General features: G+C 41.8%; 1 protein-coding gene across 1 annotated transcript in view; it reads right to left on the bottom strand.

Annotated features, from left to right (window-relative positions):
- Positions 1-14,975, bottom strand: part of LOC144106342 (putative sodium-dependent multivitamin transporter) — a 76,073-nt gene that overhangs the window by 58,393 nt on the left and 2,705 nt on the right. The window contains exons 3-5 of the mRNA XM_077639114.1: positions 10,757-10,822; positions 9,993-10,044; positions 3,613-3,680 (exon numbers count right to left, since the gene is read on the bottom strand). Of these exons, the coding sequence (XP_077495240.1) occupies positions 3,613-3,680; positions 9,993-10,044; positions 10,757-10,822 (186 nt within the window). The remainder of the gene's footprint in view (positions 1-3,612; positions 3,681-9,992; positions 10,045-10,756; positions 10,823-14,975) is intronic.

The following is a 14,975-nucleotide window of genomic DNA, read 5'->3' as shown; positions in this document are numbered from 1 at the left end:
ATAAACGACGTTACAATAATAAGTCTGTTTCCAAAAATTAAAAATTCTGGTTTGTTGCATAAGGCTTTAACTTCCGAAAGCGACTCAGGCTTTGAGGAACGCTGTAGGAAAGAGATCCGGCAAATTTGACTACCTGGGGTTCTTTAACGTGCACTGACATCGCTCAGCACACAAGCCTCTAGCATTTCGCCTTCGTCGAAATGATGCTGCCACGGCCGGGATCGAACTCGCGTCTTGCGGGACAGCAGCAGAGGCGGCTCGAAATTTATGAAGAATGCATATGAAAATAATTTATTTTTACTAGAAAAGCTGCGCACGGTGTACATAGCGTTGTTGATAAACATTTATCACAGTTATCTAAGTATCTTCGCTGAAACCGCTTGGCTCTAAATTTAAATAAATAACAAGAAGTACTTTACATTGAAAGCAATAAATAAGCATTACTGCAGCTCGGATTGCATCACGTATGAAGGACGCTTGCTGGTACAGAATTCTGAATAAATGTTTATGGGTGGTTTGTCCAGCCGCGAGCTCTCATGCAACACTGATAAATGAAATCAAGATTGTCTCACAGTATAGGCTGCATTTATAAAGCACATTGAATACCCAAACGCGCATCTGTTATATTCTCTCTTTTATTGCAGGATAAGCTATGGTGTTCTTAATTGGGGAACGTCAACTAGGTGCAGTTTCTACAAACAGTGCATTACAAAAGCAAATTTTAGGCGTACTAAACAATTATAATGGAACTCAGCAGTTTTAAAGAACGCAACCATTGGTTGTCAAATATGCTGTTATGAAGGTTAACCAGACCTACTTTTTTAAATAATTGAAAGGTATCCTTGAATTTAGGCTACATAGTTCCAGTTCATTCAATATTCTAAACCCAAAACAAAAAATGCCACAACTTAGAAATGACTACAGAAGGCAGGCAGTATTTTTCACAAATAACTCATGCTTTGTGCAGAAAAGATATGCAGATAGATTATTAAGAAATACCGCAGGAAGTTTCTTGTGAATGCTATATTAAATTTACATCAGAGTAATGATTTCAAAAGGTTAGCCTTTGTTTTCTCTTCCATTGCTCTTGTCATTTTCTAGAGACTGATCTGACCTGCTGTGTCTAGGCGTCGCGATTAATAGCATGTTTGCGCCATATCGTGTTTAAACGCCTGATTCAAAGCTACTCTGTGATGCGTGCTTTGGTTTAATGTTTTGTACTTTATGATCCCGATGTGCCATTCAGTTATGTTTTTATTTTTTACTTTGTACCTGTCATGCTATTGAATAGAAAGTAAAGTTGCTTATAATGGCATGTCACTCCGACAGTAACTTATCTCTTGTTGTATTGATTTTCATAGCTCGGTCCAAGGATGATTACTTCACGAAACTTTATTTGTTATATGTATAATGTGCATGGAGGCCGGAAACCTTGTCAGGTGCTCTTTGCGCCTTGACCGCGGCCCCTCTGCAGACGTCCAGCTCTCTCAAGTCCGGCACCTTTGCATCTAACCGGAACCTACGGTCTTGGACCGGTCTGGCAATTCAAGGGCCCTCAACTTTAACAGAAGGTAAATATGGCCGTCTCGGCTTTGTTGAACCGCTGTAAAGCTGCGTACCAATTTACGCTAGGTATATTTGCGACAGACCTCCGGGCGCAGCAAAAGTACTTTCACAGTAAGAGCGCGACCACGGGAGTAGGTGGCCGTATGTATTTTATGCTATACACCAAGATGTTTCAGTGCTAATGACTGTGCACATCAAGGTTCAGAAACAAAGCGAGATGTTGAGCATGTTGGTACTGGTTCATGTTGACTGACAGCGCAGAAAAACACGGGAAATTTGAAGGAATACACGACGAGAGCTTGTCCTGTGTTTCTTCAAATTTCTCGTCTCTTTCTACGCTGTCACTCAAGATGAAGGGTCAGAATATCAGTTCAAGTCGAGTTGTCTAGTACCACTCCTGAAATAAGGCAAATCACCACTTGACCTGACATAAATTAAAAGGATCAATGCGTGAGCGTTGCCATACTAAAATAATGCTTTCAATTCCTATTTAGCCCTGACTGGCCCCCGTACGTTGAAAACTTAAATGTATTTAGAGAGTGTTAGCCTTCTACATGAGTCACAGGTTGGCTGGCGGTTCTTATGCAAGTAGGTAATGAATGATTTTTTTGGCAAAAAAGTAAGTAGTAGTAGCGTATTACCAAATGTACAGATGTGTACATCTCGTTAGTGGTGGTTCGAATCCGTCTGGCGCTTGTTTCAACGTCTCACTCGCTTTTTACTTTTTTTGCTTTCTTCATTTTCATAGCAACAATTTTGTAGTTCACTGCTAATTATTTCCTGCACAATGCTTCCCTCTTCTAATAAAGTTTCATACGAGACGCACTTTGACGTTAAACCCCCAGAAAACTTATACCGTAAAGCGCATATATAAAACATATGTGGGTACACAAGGAAAATATGGACACATGTGACAAATATTCCAAAATCTCGGATGAACTACACACACAAGAAACATACATATATATCAAAATTTTCAATCGGCATGTTCGCTTTCACGATGAAAAAATTTCGTATATATCACGACATCGGAAGTATATTGATGATCAATGCGAATATTCCTGCAGAGTGCGCCCTATCATCAGTGCTCTCCCCACACATAGAAGCTGCTGCCGCTGGCGGGTTCAGACCGCTAGAACAGGTGGTGTAGTCCTGTCCGTCAACCGCCGTGAGACATGCCGTTCCCCGCTCCTGTCTCCTGATCCAATCGAGCAATCACAGCGTGACAGGCCATGCCCATACGCCAATCTCTCCAACCCGCTACCCCACACTTCTCAACTTCCCGTCGTCGTGTGCCTCATAATTTTCCTCTCCCCCTTTTATTTAAAGTAGAGAAGGGGATATTCCTCTCTCTACTTTTCAACCAGCCCAGCCAGGCTTGAAAAAGACGGAAGAATGGAGAGATTTTTCGGTCATGGGAGTTATTATTCTATTCCATTAAAATGGTTCTGTTCAGTTTTTTCTTCTCTTATACGCACCCCACCCATTATGGAATACCTATGGCGTTAGCGCTGAGAATATTACAATTAAGTAAAGTTTCAAAAATTTTCTTTCGCGGAAAACTCCTATATCTAGGCTAAACCGCGAAAAAGCTAGCAATTTTATTTATTTCGCTAACCAGCGCAGCAGAATGATGAGCAGTGAGTTATTCTTGAAGACGATGCTCAAGTAAGGATTCTGCCTTGTACAGCAGTTGTTCAAAGGTCCGCTAAGTATATGCTTGCTGCATAGACTTTCCCGCTGTGTGAATGTTGTGTGACTTTCAGGCTGTGTGGCAGTGTTGTCATTCTGAGCGTCCATCTGTAATAGGCGTTCCTAACCCTGTTCTGACAGCACCAAAATTTCAACGCATTCTCCACATGAGATACCAAAATGTATTTGTAGACTTCCTTACAACCATCAGCAAGTTTCAGTTGGCGAGTGTCTTTTTGTGGCGTAACAATTTAAGAGAAAGATAGTTGTTCTAATTAAGGTACATCTTGATGAACGTGAAAAGGTCACATCTGTCCTGAAAGGTATGCCATACGCATTGTCCCGAATACGTACCAAAGCGGTATAACAGGTTCCAAGAATGCCTATCATCAAGGTGGACGCAAGCAGTGGAATTCCAAGCACTAAAAAGAAAAAAATATATATTAGTTTTCTAAAAATCCTTTAAAACGGGCAAAAAGTGCCACTCACGTTATTCGTCCTTTCATTTCGAGCGTTATATACAGATCTGTACATCCTGTGTTAGCCGGAGCTAAAACTATGCCGTGTATTTAGGGTCGTTGGAATTGCGTATTGCCTCATACTACTCTAAAGCTTAAGGAAGTAGCCCATGAGGATGACATGTAAGAAACAGTATGGCGAGAAAGATGTCACATGTAATTCATGTATACGAACAACATTCGTTGGCCACTGGTACCACTTGTTCGCTGGAATTTCGAAAACTTAGAAAGAAGGGTAGGTAGTAGGCTTGATTTTCCTTACGACACCATCGAATTGACTTGGCAGCAGCGGTGGCAGCACGAGCACCTCGAGTGACAAGCTTCCTTGTTATCATTCCAATTTTAGACCAAATCGTCAGAAGCGGGGCATCAGACCAGCATTCAGCTGTCAGGTGGTGCCAACACCAGCAAAGAGGGGCATCTGGCTCTTACGAAGCAAGAAAGTCATTGGCGCCACGTCCACCATGGGAACCAAAACCTATATAAGCTGGAGCATCGCCTGGCCGCCGTCACTTGGCAGCAGCGGAGGCAGCACGAGCACCTCGAGTGACAAGCTTCCTTGTTATCATTCCAATTTTCGAACAAATCGTCAGAAGCGGGGCATCAGACCAGAATTCAGTTGTCACGTGGTGCCAACACCAGAAAAGAGGGACACACGTCGTTGGCGCCACGTCCACGAGGGGAGCCAAAACCTATATAACGTGGAGCATCGCCTGGCCGCCGTCACTTGGCAGCAGCGGAGGCAGCACGAGCGCCTCGAGTGAAAAGCTTCCTTGTTATCATTCCGGGTTAGCATCTTTTCTGAACTAGTTTGAAACACCAAAAATTTTGCACTTGCTGCTTCGGCTGCTGCCGCCATTGTTTGTACTGTTGCGTGCATGTGCTTTTTATTCACATACAATGGGAAATTTTGCTTGGTTTCGTGAAGAACTCAGGAAGGAAATCAATGAATTCAAGTCCAAATTGGAGCGTGAACTCAAGACTGAGATCAGGGAGCTTAAAAAAAGCCAGGAGTTTTTCAACGAACAATGTTAGAGCATAAAAAATGAACATGGTGAGCTGATCAATGAAAACAAAGCTCTCAAGCAGGAGAATGAAAAAACTGCTGATTCAGTGCGAAGCTCTGAAAAGTGAAGTTATCCAGCACGAACAAAGAATCACTTCATCCGAGCAGTATTCGAGAAAGTGCAACATTGAGATCTTCTTCCGGACATTCTTCATGAAATTTGCACGCTTTTGAATGAGCCTATCGCTGATGCGGACGTGGAAGTGTGTCATAGTGTTCCCTGTAAGAAGATGACAGCCATCCCTAACATTGTGCCGTTCAAGAGCCGTGCTAAACGTGAGACAGTTCTACAGAAGGCTAAGAAAATCAGAATTTCGACTGAGAACCTCGGCCATGAGTCTAACTCTCCGATATTTATAAATGAGCATCTATGCACAGCCATGAAGCAGCTGCTCGGCAAGGCTGTTTTCAGAAAGAAGGAAAAGGGATGGAGCTTTGTGTGGACAAATGGCGGAAGATCCTTGCGCGGAAAGAGGAAACTTCTACTGTCTTACACATTCGAGACGTGCGGGATGTTGAAAAGATTGTCTGAATAGGGCTCCTTGTAGGTGCACTACAGTTCTCTAAAAGGATGGCTGCGTCTCCACGTGATGTCAATGTTATTGTGCGCACTAGTCCTGAAATTGGTCTCACATGTTTTCATTTAAATATTCATTCTGCACGGAGCAAAGAGGAGGAACTTTCACTCCTGCGGAATTTGAATTCCAGTTTGACACAATTATGCTCTCTGAGACGTGGTATACATGTGACGACCAGATATACATGAGAGAGAATTACCACTTTTTTCTTAAACCGACCGAGCAGACAGGGTGGTGGGCTTGCAATTCTAATGAAAAATGGCTTTGACTGTGAAATTGTTTCTGAATTCACTTCCATTGAAAAGGAAGCCGAATGTCTAACGCTGATATCACGTAGCCAGGTTTTTTTTGTTATGTATCGACCACCTGATTCTGATTTAAGTTCTTTCTTTGATCCCTTAGAACATTTGCTCAACTTTGTTAGTGATAATAATTTAACTTAAATTCTTGGTGGGGATTTTAATATTGATCTGTCAAAGCCCTCTTCTACTCAGGCGTTCCTTTTATCAGTTATAGAATCAACTGGCAACACAGCTTTAGCCAGCACAGCGACACGCGTTACGCCACACAGCACGACACTCATTCATTTCTTTATCAGCAATATCACCACTCGGTCTTTGCTATCAGGAGTCGTCTGCAGTGATATAAGCGACCACTTTCCAATCTATATGCTGATTCAATGCGCAGACCACAAAATCCGTGACAGCCCTGAAAGGTTTACAACACAGACTATCATGCCTCTGACATTAGATGGTTTCCGTTCAAGCCTCATGAAAGAAACATGGAATACCGTATTTCTTTCAGACACAGCCGATGCTGCGTATGAATCTTTCGTTGTTATTTTCAAAAAGCTTTACCACGATCATTTCAAGGAAAAGTCATATAAAAAGAAGGGCAAAAATTATAAGCCATGGATTAATTACTAAAGAAGGCTTAAAAATGATAAAAAAAGAAATCCAAATTATTCAAGAAATTCCTCGAGACTTAGTCACTTGACGATCTAAAAGAGTTCAAACAATACCGTAGCAAAGTAACTGCCTTTTTGAGGACCGAGAAAAAAATTACGTGCATGGACAATTTCAGACAGACTGTCGTCAAGATAGCGCAAAAATATGGCAAAAACTTAATAAACTGCTTCACCGCATACCATCTGCTCCATGTGTTAGTGAGCTTATAATTGATGGACAACCAGTGCAGGGATCAGAACTAGCTGAAAGGGTCAACAAATTTCTCAGGGATGTTGTGAGCAGTGCGCCATGTACTCAGGTGCAGACAGAAGGGATTAGAAAACATTATAACAGTATATTTCTTGAACCAACTAGTGAACGGGAAGTTCGCAGCATTTTCTTCTCACTTAGTAGTAGTAAAGCGTATGATGTAGATGGCATTCAAGTTGCACCTGTTAATTATGTTTTAGATATTGTGGCTCCAGTACTTACTCACATCTATAATCTCGCCTCATCGACAGGATGCTTCCCCAAACTGATGCAGGTATCAAAAGTTATTGTAATCTTTAAAACCGGAGATATAAATAACATGTCAAATTATAGGCCAATCTCTATATTGCCTGTCTTTTCCAAAGGTTTGAAAAATATAATTTGTAAGAGACTATACAAATTCTGCAGAAAATTCAACATACTGTCTACGTCTCAATACGGATTTGTTCAAGGCAGATCCACTGAAACAGCTTTACTAACACAAAAAGAAATAATTCTCTGCATTTGAAAATAAAGAGATATGCAATAGGGATTTTTTTTTACTTTTCAGAGACTTTTCACCGCCTTAATCACCACAAACTTCTACAGAAACTTGAACTCTACGGCATACGTGGCACACCACTCCTCCTCATTGAATCATATCTTCAACCTCGTTTTCAGTGTGTGCAAATAGGACATGAGCTCTCCTCTCTTCAGAAAATTTTTACCAGCGTCCCACAGGGAAGTATATTGGGGCTTTACTTTTTATCCTTTACATTAATGACATTGTTAATATAGGTATTAAGCCTCAATTTGTAATTTACGCAGATGACACTTGCATGTTGTTTAAAGGTAATAGTCTCGAATTTCTAGTCCCAACCATTAACAGCACTCTGGATGCCCTCAAACACTGAAGCGAAGCAAACTCCCTGATACTAAACGCGAAAAAGACAAAAGCAGTTGTTTTCCAAGGGAGAAATAGGGTGATCATAACAGAGCCTCAGTTTGCCATTGAGAATTCTTCTATAGAAATTGTAGATACGGCCAAAACACTTCGAGTATTTTTCAGCAAGAGCATGGTCTGGGACGCTCACTTTAGTATAGTTCTATGTCGCCTCGCGAAATGTGTAGGAATGCTAGCAAAATTTCGGTATTTTCTTCCGACGTCTATAAAAATGCTAATTTACAACACGCTGTTCCTCCCTCATTTAAATTAGTGTTTCTTAGTATGGGGCAATACAACGCAGGCCAACATAAATAAAATATCCATGCTCCAAAAGAAAGCAGTCCGGCACATAGCAAACGTGGATTACCGTGCGCACACAGAAGAATTTTTCACGCGTTTTCACATTACACCAGCTCATGACCTATATGAATATCATTTAGCACTGAGATATAAAACGTGTATACGCTACCACCAGAATACGTTCCTAGAACTATCCTGCCTGAAAGCCCATATTCCATCATATGCATTTCGAAATCAGTCATTCTGGTGCGTTCCCTTCTGTCGTACAGAATACGGACGTTCTATGTTACGCTTTGCAGTTCCACATGTATTAAATAAGCTGTTGAGTAGAGGCATATCTGTGGAAAAAAGTAGACCACGTGACATTCTTGTCGCTTTGGAGCGGTGATTTTCCGTCCTGTTGATAAATGTGCTAACATACGAAAGCATCTATTCTTTCAATTATGTGTACTTGATTCTATCAATCAGTTTGTCACATTATAAAAAGCGTACAAAAGATTTAGTGTTCATGTTTTGGGCGTATATGTTCTTTTCTTTGTCTTTTAACAATGTATGCTCGCAGTGCCTCTTAATTTTTTTTCTACCTTGTCATTGTTAAATAGGCTCTGTTGTCTTCATTGTATTTCGCCTTGTAGAAGGGGGCCGGGACTCAAAGGGAATTTTTTTTTCACTTTTCTGTCCGGGCCTACCTACATCTTCCTGATGTAAATAAAGACGTACTCGAACTTGAACTTGAATGGCGTCGTACGCAGCGAGCATATACAGTACTTCCAAGAACGCCGCTTGTTCCGCTTAAATCAACCATCTACCTAAATAAACCTTTATGAAAATATGTTCCACACTAGTCAGATAGTAATGCCTACACATAAATATGTCGTCACTTCATGCATTCATGTTCTAGGCAATGCGGGATGTTTTGAAATTGGGTGTTGGTTGGGCAAAGCAACGTCTGTAGAGCTTACTTTCCGGTTTTCTCTGGAAAAAGATGCTGGGGGAATGATATAAGGTTGACTGTGTAGTAAGATGTAATGCTGATATGTTTTGGCAGGCGGAGAATAAAGTTATTTTTCTCGCATTCGAAATGGTAAAAAATAGTAAATCACGCTTTGTAGCCATTTATAAGCCGGTGTGTTCCACAAAACCATTTTTGAAATGTAGCGTTGCCACGGTAGCTTCGCGGTTATGGTGCTGGGCTGCTAACCCGAAAGACGCGGGTTCGATTGCTGCCAAGGCAGTCGCATTTCGGTGGTGGCGCCGTGCTAGAGGCCCGTGTACTCTGTGACGTCAGTGAACGTTAAATAACCCCAGGCGATTGAAATCCCCCGCATCCTTCCACTACGACCTCCATGATACCTGATTCGCTTTGGGACTTTAATCCCCATAAACCCCTGCGCCCAAAGTTTTGAAATTAATACAGTGCCATAGAATGCTAGCTCTGTGCAGTTACCTTATATATAGGGTTATCACATTTACAGCCAAGGTGAAAGTGTTCCATGCAAAGCTGGCCGAATCCATCTGTGCTCTTCCTTACTCAGGAACAATGCTGCTATTCACTCTATTCATAATTATGTGATTCACATTTCGGGTAGATTGTACATAGCATTTTGTTATCTTGTATCGGAATCTGACTTGTGCCCTTATTTCTTTTTTGATGAATCGGTGCCCACTCTCGTTTGACCTTTGGCTGCAGCATTTTTGAAGCAAATAATATTACAGGTGGTGAAAAAATGAAAAATTTATAAATCGGACAGCCGTAGGTTTTTAGAATGATGAAAAAGAGCGTAAACGCAAAATTAAAGGATGATGTTAAATCTTAATCTAGAGTTGATTAGTGGTATCAAAATATTCTGTGTGCTTGAGGACTGCTGCTATTTAGTAGGCCCTTATCGCACGCTAAAAATCATTAGCTTTTTTTTTTTTAACGCGAACCAGTGTATGAGCAGCACTCTGCAGAGTGGCACAGAATACGATTTCCTTCACCTCACGCACCGCGAAGCTCACATCGCAGTGCGAATCCGCATACGCAGTTGATCACCTGTGATCTGCTTGCCCAAACGAAATAAAGTTCACCAGTGCTAGAACATCATTCAGCGCTATGGGTGTTCAAAGGCATACTGTGAAGGTACTTACTTGTGGAGATACCAACTGCTGCACTGTAGACGCTCACTGCCCCTAATGTTTGCTATAAATGGTAGAAAGAGGGCCCAAATAAATTTTTCTAATCCCTGAAGCAATAAAAAACAATAAACTCACCAAGAACCAGCTACAGCGAGTACAACATTTAAGTAGTCGGTTGTCCAAGTAGAACAAAGCAGAAATCTCGGCTAGTTGGTTGTGAGTGATAAACGTAATACTTGCGTTTAGGACGTAGACATAGAAAAGAAACACAACAGGATGAGCGATATAGCTTGTTTCGTTTCTATTTCAACGTCTTAAGCACTAGTCTTACGTTTATAATGGTCCAAATAAGATTCTGTCCATCAAAAAGGGTTGATGCCAGATGCCGATTAGATGGCTAAATTAATGGCGTCGATAGATTAATATTCATTCATGTAGAAACATCAGAGTTCAAGCCCTAGGTGAGCAGGAATACCACACGAGATGAGCGTATTCAGACAAAGACTAGCACCGTAATGTCAAACGCTACAAGCTGCATATGGGCACTGCTTGAGAAACTGGAGAAACTGGGAGTTCCCTATTCATGAGGTTTTTGCTTAGCAAGTTGCCTGACCTCTATCGCATTGGAGTACGGCTGTAAACTAGCGACATTTGTACGGTAAGTAGGCATCGCTACGGGCGCAGTTCTTTAGATTTGGCTTTTCACTTTCGTCTGTCTCTTCATAAGTTAAGCGCTCAACAGCGTGAGAAAAATATTTCAAGTAAAGGCCACTTACACTCGAGAAGAAATAGATCACACAGGCCGACACCCCCACGCCGCTTCCGAAGCGCATCCGAAGGTACTGCACATGAAATTCAACAGATAGATGTGTATGTGTATATATAGAGTGCTTGTGTATAATTATCCACTAGCATCCACTGGAGCGCTCACATATGGCTCAAACAAAAGCCAGACAGATTTTCCATAAGCTTCTAGGCTTCCTCTGTTTCCCTCCGGCTTCGCTTGGCGTAACAATATTGACTGACTATTCTTGTTTCAAAAATCAACTCGATCTAGGGGGATTCCCTTAATCATTGGAGTAACGCCGTTCTGACCTCTACATATTGATAAAGTCAGTCTCGCCGTACCATCTGCTCGCCGTCCCAGTTAGCTCAGTTGGTTTAGCGACTCCCCGAACAGACGGTGGTTCCAGGTTCGAAGCCCGGACAAGACAAACTTAATTATTTACGAAGTTTTTGAGAAATCTGTACAGCTTTCCTCCATAAGCGTGTGACTGCGCTTGGGTGGATGCTAATGATCTACTACTGACCTTATTATAAACCACTCAACATTACCTGCTTCCTAAACATTGGACTAATTTAGTCATAGATAAAAAATTATGTCCATGAAAGCATTTTATTCCGGCAGCATGCGGCTGCAATCAACAAGCTTGTGCACAGATCGTCCAGCGCTCCATTAACCAACCGTTCCTACCGTTAATTCTTGTTAGGTTGATGACTTACTCAAGTATTTTGTTTTTCCTTAGAAAAATTCTTGTTTGCTCACGAAGTTTTGAAGAAACTTCGCTGCAACCATCAGTAATTAACCTACGGCTTACAAGGGCCACTTTTACATGAGGCATTAAATTACTGGAAGTAGGACATTGTTTGTCTTGCGATACACACTTAAATTCTGGCCTTCCCGTGCTGTGCTGTAGTCCGCCTATACTATGTTCTCATTTGCTATTATGCTTGCTGGCTGTACTAAAGCAGCATTAGGCTATAGTTTTCACTGTATTTATTCACTTATTTAACTAAGGCTCGAACAAAAAAACAGTCGTTGGATTTTGCCTTGCTTTGGTTGCAAAGCAAAGTCAAGACACTGGCACGCACGCGTACGAAGCTAGTAACAATCACTTTTTTCCTTCAATTACGTAAGGCAACAGCAAGCGACACTCTTTCTGTTCTCTTTTACAGTAGCACAAAATCATAGCACTTTGTTTACTGGATGGAAGCCGTACACCTGTGCATCGGTGGGACCGGCGGTGCGGGGAGTCTACTGAAATTAGACCCGTCTAGATTCTGTGAATCGGTCGGGAAATACGTAGCAGAATTCACATAGTAAGTTTACTTATGTAAAAAAGCGTGAGTTTCAGTATGCCTCCATTTTTGGAATGTTTCGTTTGGCATAAGAAGCTAGGAAAATTTAACTAATGCAAATGAAGGTGTCGCTGGAGGGCCAGCTTCAAGGCGCGATCCAATTAAAAGAACTTGGAGAACTTTAAACCTTTAAGTTTGAAAAACGAGCAGCAAAATGCCTGAATGCAGTTTCAGGAACGGCGAAATGCAAGCACAGATTTCAGCTATAGACTAACGCTGAAAATCATGCGGGGTAAACCAGCGCTTCAAAAAAAAAAAAACTGAACAGAAACATTTTCCGGACGATAAGGGTGGGTGGGGGCTATATGTGCTAAATGTTGAGAGAAGTAAAATGAAATGACTGAGAATTTTGACGAATTCCCTTGAAGGAGATATTAGCTTTCCACTGAAGGAAAATATGCACGTAAGAATAAACCCTCCATTAAGCATATGGAAAAAAATGAAACCATTCGGCGCATTGATGCTCCACAATTTTGCTTCAAAATGCAGAAACTGTGCTCAAAAGTTTATCACAGGAAAGGCTGTACTCAACTTTTGGACACTTATTAATCAAGGTTTATAAAAAAGTTGATGTTAGCGCAGCTGACGCTTTCAAACCTTAGTCTTGAAAAGAACCCTTCCTGAAATGGTGTTGGCCCTTTTTGTTTTGCCATCATGCATCACATGCTTTCCCGCTTGCGTCATATCTGGGCCGCTCTAAAACGCAGTTTCCATTCTGGAGTCACGGTAACAAAACTATACGGTTGTGTAGTTATTTGCAGCTCACAAGAGACGCCGCAGTTGGCATCTGATTTCTCAAGATACAAAAAAATTTGCATGCCACGAAAGGCATTTTTTTTTATGGTCGTGTCACCTCTATGACTAAACAAATGAAAACTGCTGCTCTTTCGATCAAATAAAAGTGAGGGAGTGGACAAACTTTGAACTTGAGTGCGAGGAATGAGTATTCTCAACCCTGAGCATGCTTCTGCAAGGTACCAGCAGGAAATCAAACGCGAACATGAGAACTGAAATGCCAACAGGCAAACAAACATATTAGTTCTTGCAGAGGAGATGAAAACGCGGTTGATTTACACTTCCAAAGGACGGCCTCTGCATCTTCCAATTGAAATTAAAATGCGCTAACATTGAGGTTTTCCTGGCCCACTTTTTCTCCTGTCGCTTTTTGTGTGCCAGTTGTTCTTCATAGTACCTCTTTTGTTCCCAAGGTTGGTCTCTACTACGCTATCTTGAACACTGCTCTCTTGATATTTGATTCCATAAACAATCTCTTCTGTTTCGCAAATTTGTCCTTCAAACCTTGTTCGTAACAGTTTATCCACTTTATAACTGTACAGTTCGGGGCTGCCTTTAAAAGTAATTAAAAAGCAAAATTCAAAATAGGCCAAAACTTTTATGGTTCGTAGGCCAAGTTGAGGCGCCTTATTTGCTCTTTTCAATGCTTCGTTATCAAGTTTGCGTGGGAGATAACTGGCGCATAGCTATATATTGATTCTGCCAACATTCAGTTTTAGGTCCTCTGTGGTTTGCTTTAAATGTAAGACTTTACCAAGCTCGAAATAATAGCCGATACTGTCCGAAACAGCTTTGCAAATCTGCTCGGGCTTCGAACAGTTATGTTATTATCATGATACCGTGATGCACTTGGGTTAAAATGGCTTACGCCGCGGTACATTATAATGTCGTTACGCCGCACATTCCTCACGGGAAGTATCTTACTCTGCTGGGTAACTGCACGCGCTATAAAACTGATTTTGAAATAACTTTTATGCATCACGGAAATGCTACTTCCGTGAACGGAGGCATGTGAAAGCTCGGAGACGTTTCGGTGATCTTTACCCACAATGTCAGTCACGTGAATACTGTAGGAACTTCGTGCGAATCAATTTATAATCTTGCATTCTGCTTAAATAAATTCGCAAGAATTTGTACAATGCGAACGAGCTCTTGCACATTTTGTGTGAAATACATTATGATAAAATCCGTGCGTATGCGCAAATGCCACGTGTACAGCGCAGTTATGAAATCGAAGCCTGCGACATAAACCTCCTAACCCTGCCGTTTAAACCTCTAGGGGGGGGGGGGGGGGGGCTCCGGAATAGTTCACACCCGCAGCGGTGGATCAGTGGTTACTGTACCCGACTACTGATCCGGAGTTTACACGAGTTCGAACACGGCCGAGGGGGCCGCATTTCGATAGAGGCGAAACACGAAAGGCGCCCGTGTGCTGTGCGATGTCAGTGCATGTTTAAGATCCCCAGGTGGTCGAAATTATTCCGGAGTCCTCCACTACGGCACCTCTTTCTTCCTTTCTTCTCTCAGTTCCTTCTTTATCCCTTCCTTTACGGCGTGGTTCAGGTGTCTGCCGAGATTTAAGACAGCTACTGCGCCATTTTTCTTCCTCAAAAACCAATTTAAAGTTACATTTATTAATTTAGACGACTTTGGGTCCTTTAACGTTCGCTGGCATCAGGCTTACCCAATAGAAACTCAGGAAGTGCTAAAGCTAAATCTTCAGAAGCTAAATTCGACTTAGACGCATGCGCACTTAGAAGCATCAGGTATAAAGCAGCTCAATGCACTAACGGTAAGTGCCAAGGAAGCCAGATACCATTTCGAAACTCCTTAACGAATTCTTCCTTAGAAAACACATTCATTCAACCCGTCGTTTGGGCGCAATGCCTCATCCTTCGGGAAGCTTTACCGGAGCGCAGAAATAAAACAAAACGGCCATTTATTGACATAATTAGCATCTCGTCGTGCATGGAGCAGTTCCTTCATTCCGCGCAAAAGCATCACAATGTTCATTGGTTCAATTTCAGCTCAGAGGGCAGCGCTACGTGCAGAAACATAACC

The sequence above is a fragment of the Amblyomma americanum genome, chromosome 10 (genome assembly GCF_052857255.1).
Source record: "Amblyomma americanum isolate KBUSLIRL-KWMA chromosome 10, ASM5285725v1, whole genome shotgun sequence".
Classification (NCBI taxonomy): domain Eukaryota; kingdom Metazoa; phylum Arthropoda; class Arachnida; order Ixodida; family Ixodidae; genus Amblyomma; species Amblyomma americanum.
Note: the sequence above shows the minus strand (reverse complement) of the source record. Positions and strands in the feature narration are given on the sequence as shown.